At 45.0% G+C, this 9,556-nt stretch overlaps 1 protein-coding gene across 1 annotated transcript; it reads left to right on the top strand.

Moving 5' to 3' along the window:
• The first annotated feature begins 507 nt into the window (after window positions 1–507).
• LOC121611755 (POU domain, class 3, transcription factor 4-like) lies at window positions 508–1,596 on the top strand. The gene has a single exon (XM_041944438.1). The coding sequence runs from the start codon at window positions 508–510 to the stop codon at window positions 1,594–1,596; it is 1,089 nt and encodes a 362-aa protein (XP_041800372.1).
• Window positions 1,597–9,556: the final 7,960 nt, after the last annotated feature.

A 9,556-nucleotide genomic window follows, 5' to 3' on the forward strand; every position in this document is an offset into this window, starting at 1 on the left:
CACCTGAGAAAGTATTGTCTAAAAGTTAATAATTAACAGTGAGAACAGCTCTTGGTTTGATTGTATCCTTCTAAATTAAGTGCTGGCACGTCTAACAAATGCCATTGCGCTTTAATCTCCTCCTTCGCACGCGCTCAAGGGTGACAGGAGCAGCAATAAACTCGTGCGTAAATCAGTTGGAAACTTTAATTAATAAACAGGAACTGCGCTCCACGCGCACATCGTTCCACAGCCAGGCCCACTGGACCAGCATTCCGACTCACTTCCGGTTCGACTGGCTGTGGGCTAACCCTTTCCTCTCCGCAGCTCTGCTTCCAGAGGCGGAGGTTCGGGCACCTGCGCCGTCATTGGTCGACGCGCGTCGTCACTGCGTCTCAGTCGGTCTGTGAGTGGTGGTGGAGGCTGTCAGTCAGTGCCGGGCTGCTGCCGAGGCTCCAGAGAGAGGGAGATGTCAGAGGCTGAGCTGATCCCTCGCTTCAGTAGCACTAGTGGGGTTCAGCAGCCAGCATGGCCACAGCTGCCTCCAGCCCCTACACCCTGCTCAGCTCCAGTCCCATGATCCACCCGGACAGCCAGGCCATGCAGCCTGCTAGCCCCTACAGAGGACACCAGAAACTCCTCCAGAGTGACTATCTGCAGAGCGTCCAGAGCAACGGACACCCCCTCGGGCACCAGTGGGCGAGCAGTCTGTCGGAGGGCAGCCCCTGGTCGGCCTCCATGGAGCAGCAGGACGTTAAACCAGGCCGAGAGGACCTGCAGCTTGGCATCATCCATCACCGCTCCCCGCACGTAGCGCATCACTCCCCTCATCACAACAACCATGGCAACCACCCAGGAGCCTGGGGAACTCCGGTGTCCCACAACTCCTCCATCACCAGCGGGCAGCAGATTAACATCTACTCCCAGACGGGCTTCACTGTCAACGGCATGCTGGACCACGGTGGCCTCACACCTCCACCCAACCCGCAGGGCCAAGGCATGCACCCGGGCCTCAGGGACACGCTCAGCCCCGAGCACAGCGACCTCGGCGGGCACCACTGCCACGACCACTCCGACGAAGAGACGCCGACTTCGGACGAGCTGGAGCACTTTGCCAAGCAGTTCAAACAGCGGAGAATCAAGCTGGGCTTCACGCAGGCGGACGTGGGCTTGGCTCTGGGCACGCTGTACGGTAACGTCTTTTCCCAAACCACCATCTGCAGGTTCGAGGCTCTGCAGCTGAGCTTTAAAAACATGTGCAAACTAAAGCCGCTGCTGAACAAGTGGCTGGAGGAGGCAGACTCGTCCACAGGCAGCTCTAGCAGTATAGACAAGATAGCAGCTCAGGGGAGGAAGAGGAAGAAGAGGACGTCCATCGAGGTCAGCGTGAAGGGGGTTCTGGAGACGCACTTTCTCAAGTGTCCCAAACCCTCGGCGCAGGAGATCACCTCGCTGGCGGACTCGCTGCAGCTGGAGAAGGAGGTGGTGCGCGTGTGGTTCTGCAACCGGAGGCAGAAGGAGAAGCGCATGACGCCGCCGGGAGAGCCGCCGCCGCACGAGGGACCCTATTCTCACAGCGGGAGCGCGGGAGACGCCTCCTCGTGCCACGATCTCTGACCGGAGCACCGGGAGGAATCCCCCGGCACAGACTCTCGAGCGCAGGGGCGCGCGGTGGCACCTCCCAGCCCCCGCGCCTGTCCCGGTACAGACTCCTCCAGACGCCTCCAGCACTGAAAGCCGACAAAAACAATAACAGAGATACCTGTTCAGCCTTCGTCATTTTCTAACTGTCATGAGGGCATTATTCTATAGCGGCATATAAAAAAAAAACAAACAAACAAAAGAACAAAAAAAACACGTCACATTTCAGATTACCTTTGGAGCCCGCCAAATTATTTTCTACATCACGGATATAAATACAAAATGTGCCTAATAACCTGCCAGCGCCTTTGGTTTGTGTCACCACTTCTCATCAGCTCGATAATAACGATAAGCTGGGACTGATGTTTTGATTTGTTTGGGCTTCTCTCACACTCTTTGCTTCTGTTGTACGATCAGCGGAGTGAAACAAACAATAATCTCACTTTTCTTAATTGATTTGTTGCAGCACCGGAGGCCATTTCACAGTCCACCTCATGCTTCCCTCGGGCTTACACCGCGCTTTAGTTCTCATCATATTTGCAGCCATTATTTTGTAACATACTCGTAGCAGATCTGTAATTATTTTTGCATATGCAAATAGAGGCCCTCGTTTCCAGTTGTAGAGGTATTGCTACCAACATTATAGCACTTGGAGGGTTTTTATGAAATTCCTCCCTCATGGCCTGTAGCTTATGAAGCCACACACACAGTTACAGCTATTTATAAATTCATTTATTTGATTTCAATCATCTTCGACCATATAAACTGTGTGGACTCTGAAACAGAGCCGAGAATAGGAAGAGGGGTTGATGACGCTATACACCTGCCTATAATTTTATTGTACGTTCAGTATCAAAATTTTATAATCTTAAATACTCCTGTTATTGGTTTATTTCTTAAGTATTTTTTCGAATATTGTACAGTTTTATATATTACCCTTTTGAAGTCATTAATTTAAACAAATGCTCTTAGTTATTCATGCACTTAATTAGCAATGTAAAAAACAAACAAACAATATTTTCAGTAAGATTGAACTGTTTCGGCGGTTTTATTCCAAATTTCGATGACAGCTCAAGTAATTATTTATTTTCAGTATAAAGCTTGTATTATGTTTTGAAATAAACTATGTATGTTGTAATAAACAATTTCTTGCTACAACTGTTCACTGTCCAAAACAGAATTCAACCTCTGAGAAATTAATATTGAATATTTAGCAGTAGAATTCAAACTTATTATTATTATTATTATTATTATTATTATCGGATTATAAAAAAACTGTGAAAGCAATAATTAAAAGGTATGCATAGTTTTCTTAATTCAATATTCCTTTTAATTTTTTATGGAATTTGGAGATGGGTTCAATTTTAAATTATGACTGATTATAATTATACTGAAGAGAATATTATGCTTCATTTCTGTGTTTATACACACTCGTACAGCTTTGCTTAAGCAGCATAACCTTCACTCAGCTTCAATGTCATGTCAAAAGGCAACTTTTTCCAAGTTTTTCATGCCACTAACAGCTGTAAAGTATCCAGTGGTTCAGCAGGACCTTGGCTGCAGGTCTGCAGGTTCTACGGATCACAGCAAACTGAGACGCTTTCTCCAACAGTTCCACTGAAATGTTATTGTCCGGGCCCTCTGCCCTCCTCAATCAGACATGCGTGATTTATCGCCTGGGCCGCTGGGCCTGACAGCAAAACACAATGACACACACACACACACACACACACACACACACACACAATCAGAAGCAGATGAATCTCATTTCAAAGACTACAGCTGCGTATAATTGGCCATGCAAGGGCAAAATAGAGCTATATTCCTAAAAAAAAATCAAAAAGCCTAAAAATAATTTAGGGATGGTTTGGAAATAAGTAGGCCTATAGATGCAGCACTTCTTAAATGATTCAAAAATAGAGCTGGAGAGGGAGAGTGAAGGAGGGGAGAGAAGAGAGGAGGAGAGGCGGAAGGGTGCTAGGCCTTGCCTTGAAATGGAGAGCCTGACTGGAATACTAATGCGTCTGAATTTATGCATCTCCTCAGTCTGCAGCCCTGAGAGGGGGGTGGGGGAGACAGAGAGAGAGAGAGAGAGAGCGAGAGGGAGAGAGAAGAAGGGTGTGAGGGTGGAGGTGAAAGGGGGCGGTTATGTAGAAGAAGAGAAAAGCAAAACCATGGCTGATTGATTCCATCCATCTATTTTAGTTTGAAATAATCCCTGATTTCTGGGGGGGAAAATGCCCCTGGATGGAAGAGCAGCCAGCAGCCGAGCAAACAAGCAAAGCAAGCCAAGGTCCAGAGCAGCACTGCAGTATCCTTGAGCCTCTTCCACCTCATACTGCTTCACTGTGGAGTCAGGATGCTCAAAAAAACTCTTCTAGAGCCCCCCAAATATGTCTTTAAAGACAAACTGATTCCTCCACATAAATAACTTACCAGTGAAAACATGACTGACTTGGGAAAGCTTGTAAAGGACAGTGAGAAAAATATAACAGGTGCAAGATAAAAGCATATTTCAGAGGTTTTAAACGATCTGCAGGTAATTATTTTTCCAAAATGCTTGAGGTCGGCTTTGCACCAGCAGATAATTGAGCCTCTGAATCAGATCCTGGGTGAGAGCAGACTGATCATCAGACAGGACGGCGACAATAGAAGTAGTGACTTGTGTAGTAGCAGTTCGTAGGACGAGCGGTTTGTTTACTGGCAGCGGATAATGGCACCAACTGACTCACACCTTTTTCATAATTGCATCTCATCTCAAACAATTCTGTTCTCTTTGAATTTATTCTGTATCCTGTTTCAAAGACTTCGGTTTAAAGTTAAAAGGTCAGAAGTGGACAAAAAATAGTGGTTACCAAATTCTTCTAAATAAATTGTTTTCCAAAGCTTTTATTCATAGTGTTATTTTTCGCCAAGCTTTTCAAAAGAATCTCCGAAGGTCAATAAAGTGAATAAAACACATTTGGATTAAAAAGCAGCAACTTTAAAGCAGGGTAGCACACATTTTTTGAGAAAGCAGAAAAAAAGTTTGTGAGCCGCTGATGTAGTGTTTGCAGTAGAGCTGGCATGGTGGGAGGTCAAAGAGAGGACGCTCGACATCACATATCTCTTTAATTAGAACGGGGGAGAGCAGAGGGCTGCAGTCTAGATGCCGTACAGAGAACACAGACAGCAACGGAACAGCAACCCACATGAGAGGATTCATGCATGGGGATAATCAATATCGGCTGCGAGTCGGCCACATGGCTGTGTGGCTTTTGGACTTCCCTGGTTCTGTCTTTACTTTAGCTTTAAAAAAAATGTCGACTCTAACTCCTCTATTTTCTACCATTCTTACTTCTACCGTAAGATAATTGCAAGGTCATAATGTGTTTTCACACCTCTTCTGTCACGCTACTGCTGGGTTGTAACTTATCTGCCTTAAAGCGATGTTTACCAATTATTTTGGCTTGTGACCCCTTTGAACAAAGCAACGTGTGCTAACTGTGACCCCGATAAACAGCTGCATGCTGTTTGTCCACCAGCAGACGATTATTTCTTGCTTTGTTTGAATAATTCTTAGGCCTTAAAACACCTACACATCTGCAGTAATTCACAAGAAAACAGCAACGATTAAAGCAAATTAGCTGTGTAGCAGAAATATGTTTTGTTTGTTTGTTTTGCTTGGTCGGATCCTTCAGATTGAATCTGTGACCCCTTGTGGGGGTGCTGACCCCCAGGTTGGGAATCACTGTCTTAACGCTTCATCTATAGATTTAGACTTGTTGTACATGAATCTTTAAATGTAAAAACATAATACACAATAAAACATTTAGGAATTACATTATAAAAGTAACTAAAAATAACTATTTAATATGTGAACAAATGGAAGTGAGGACAATATTTTCTTAGAAATATACATAGGTCTGAAATATAGCTCATACCGCTAATGAAAAATAAAGTTATCTATAACCGATGTATTTCATCACTTCAGTGTGTTACATTTAGTAAATTATCATTTCTAGATAAGATAATTTGCGAAATTCTCCCAAATTCAACCAAACTCCTTTTGAAAAAAGGTATTTAAAAAAAAATAAAATAGGCTCCAATACTTCCACAAGTTAATATATTAGAGAAGCAGTATAATGTGGATAAACAGCGATGACAGAAGTGGATCAGGCCTCTGCTACTGTCGACACATACAGCAGGTACATACAGGAAATCCTGTTAAAGAATACCAACTCTCCACACCTGTCCTGAAATCAGAGCACTAACAGCGCCAGCGGCTGAGAGGTTGTTGTTTGCTGTACCCTCCTCCGACCTGAGACACTGACTGAGGCTTAATCGGGAAGGACAGATTTTGTTGGTGCACATTTTACATGCTCTGAATTGTATTAACACATTTTTTGGCAATGCTCTTGACACTTGTTGCAGGAAGCAGAGACTCACCGATTCACCACTTGTTCTGTGTATTTGTGCTCGTATTTGCCCGCTTGAAAATACTTCTACACTGCAGGGCACTGACACAACTTCAAAGTGAATTTGACCAAACTTGATAACCGGATCACCGGAGGGCAGAGGACCTCTGTTAGTAGCGATAGTGTGCTGGAGTACAGGATCAATTGCAGACTGAGAGCAGAGAGGATGAGGAGGGCCGGAGGTGTCGAAGAGGAAGAAGACAGAAGAATCTGCAATACGATTAATCTCGTAACATAAAATCAATTTCACATCCTCTGTTCTGGCATCCTTTGACAGGAGGGGGTGGCTTCAGCTACAGTTTTTATTGGGTGGGGGGGGGGGTGAGATGTACCGCACAACCAGCCAAAGAGATCCGAGAAGAATCATCAGGAAAAGAAAAATTAAACCTGCTGGTAAAACCTCAAATCCTGCTTTACTTTTTTCAATTTGATCTTCCTCATCTTCTTAGATTAATGCAAGCTCTCACAAATCTCTAATTTTTATGTCCAGTCACAGACAAACAATTACACACAGAAATGGTGTCAGTAGAACAGCTGCCCCTGCGATCTTATTGTTCCTCTCTGCTGCGGCTGCGGCAGTCATGTCTTTGCAATTACTTTGACAATTAAAAGCGTATTAAGGTTGTGCCGTGTGATGGCTCCATTGAGGAACACAGGAACTCTGAGTGACATCTCATCTGTTTGTTATTTTGAGGCTGACGCAAACTTTGACGCGATGTGAAGCGGTCACACGCGACTGCACACCTGCAGTCAAGAGGTCTGGTTTCAAAAGCTAGAGCCAAGTAGCCACATCCCATTTACCCTGCCAGCGTGTCTATTTGACACACACACACACACACACACACACACACACACACACACACACACTCACACGGCCATGTTTCCATCTCTTTTAGGGACATTACATCGACTTACATTCATTTCCTGGAGACTTACCCAAACCATAACCACAACCACTACTTTCCTAACCCTCAACCTGACTTACCTTATGGGGATTTGTGTTCTGTCCCCATAAGGAGGCGAGTCCTCACAACATGACTGTGTAAATGGATTTATGTCCCCACAATGCGAGCGAACACGCATCCACGTACACACACACAAGTGGTATATGTGAAGGGAGCGCGGCCTGTTTATGGCTCTGAGAGAGTAAATCACTGTGTCTGATATCTTCATTTGAGACAGAGGGCTGATCACTGCTCGTCCTGCTTGTTCCACATTAACTCATTATCACACACGCTCACTCCATTAATTCTCTTGCTTTTATTAGCAGCAAGAGTGGATACACACACGCACACACATATACACACAGTGGACCAATGACAAGGACTGCCTCTACCTCATCTGACAGCTAATGGCTTCATTAGGAGCAGCGTGTTAATTGGCTGACTTTGGGGAGACGCTCGTTAATGAGGATAAATAGATTCACACCTGAGCAGGGCGCTACCCAGCCACAGCAGCACTGTGGGAACTCTGGATGACGAGCAAGTGCGGACGAAAACTGTGACTGCAGCACCTGTCCCCACTTCTACTTCCTCCCAGCCTAAACACAGTTGTGTTTTCCTTGCCAGGCAGACTTATTAGCCAAGTGGTTGATTAGCACCAGGAGGCCAAAACAAAGAGCAGTATGTCAAAACAATTAGCCCCACTGTTTACCTCTCAGCTCCCGGGCTGACTCCGAAATGCATCTAATGCAGGAGAGAGCGAGAGAGAGAGAGAAGAAAAGGACACGGAGTCAGCTCGGACAGTTGCAGAAAAGGACAACAGCTGGTCCATAGACCAGTGTGCGTGTGTGATGTGTGTGTGCGTGTGTGTGTGTGAGATGCGTGTGCATTGATGGGAGCAGTCCTCGTGCCTCAATCCATCTGCTTTCCTGCCTAGATCTTCCATCCTCTGCTGTCTGGTCATGACAGCTCTGACACACACACACACACACTCTCTCTCTCTTTACACACCACTGGTTAGAGGAGCTCATACTCTCAAGGGAGCGGGGGGTTGGACAGACAAAATGGAAGCAGGCGAGACTGATCATTTACATAAGGGTAAGACACAGACCCACTGAGGGACTGTGTGTTCAACAGCCACATAAACTTGTCATGTACTGGACAGTGTTTCCACCTAGTGGTGGCTAATGTGCTTTGCATCTCATTTATGTTTGTTGGGGAGGACACAAAGGGGGATGAAGCTGCTTGGGATGTGGTCATCATTTTAAAAGGGTCTGTGCGCACGAATTACAAAAAACAAAAAAAAATCCTCAAGTCCTGGGTTACATTGGGTTGAAAGCTGCACCGATCAATACTATTATAATTATTAATTATTATAATTATCACCAAACTGTGCAGTTCCCCTCAGCTGTGTGAAGCGTCTCATTGCTTTGGTTTGGCAGCCTGCAGCTTTACTGTTTCGGTTTTCTCTCATCAGCCTTGTTTCAAGGTTCAGCAGGCAGCTGTTTTCAGTGAAAACAGCTCTGATAAACCAGCTGAATGCTACCTGGCCAGCACCAAATGACAGCTAAAAGTTAGCCACCAGCCAGTGAACATAGTGGAGCATCTATCAGCACCAGAGCCGGATATTTCCCTCAGGAGCCGATGGAGACCAAAGCAAAGCTACAAGTATAGTGAATATTTGATTTGTGTAAATTGGGAGGGCAGAAACGAGGCTTCAAATGAATGCTAATGTTGCTCCGGATCAGCTGGATGTGCAAATAGGCAGTGTTTTACTAACATGTTTGCCGGATGATCTTTATAAGGGGACAAAATATCAGAGTTGTGTTTACAGCTTGTTCCGTTTCCCCCGATTGGCCTAAAAAAAATCTATCTGCTTAAATTTGACATTGTTTTGGGATATCCATCCCTGCAATTTCTGCTGCCACCCCAAGACAGCGAGTGTGAAAAATAATTACAATGCTTTTAATGCTCCAGTAAAACATTGCAGTGAAAACGCCAGTGAATTCTGCAGATTATCCAGAGAAACAGGACGGTTGTAGTCTCAGTCATGGATGTCTCAAAATCTGGCAGATGAAAACTTAAACTTCCAGCAGGGCTAGAGGAAACTGTTGTGTTATTTAGGTGAACCAACCTGTTAAAATGAGATGATGTAGCATTTGAACAAAGACATAGCACAGCCTTGTTCATTGAATACACTCAGGGGTTTTTACATCTACAGCCTTACCTCACAGTACAGCAGTTTATAGAGGCTGACATTACAGAGTCAGTTTGCTGACTGACTTGTCTTGTGCTACTGTTACACTAAATTTTATCATGTCACAGATAAGCATTTCAATGGTTCTATCAGATTGTAATGAAGGGAATTCAATGTGTCATCTCATAATTGCAACACAATGGTGGCTGTTCAGCAAGAACACCATGTGCTCTTGTTGTTCTACTGGTTTCTGCCTTGAATTAGCACATTCCCGTTCTCATGAGGAAAGGACTGATGTTTGTGGTGCATTCCGATAGAAGAACACAGCTCAGCCCGCTGGA

Source organism: Chelmon rostratus, chromosome 9 (genome assembly GCF_017976325.1).
Source record: "Chelmon rostratus isolate fCheRos1 chromosome 9, fCheRos1.pri, whole genome shotgun sequence".
In the NCBI taxonomy this organism is placed as follows: Eukaryota; Metazoa; Chordata; class Actinopteri; order Chaetodontiformes; family Chaetodontidae; genus Chelmon; species Chelmon rostratus.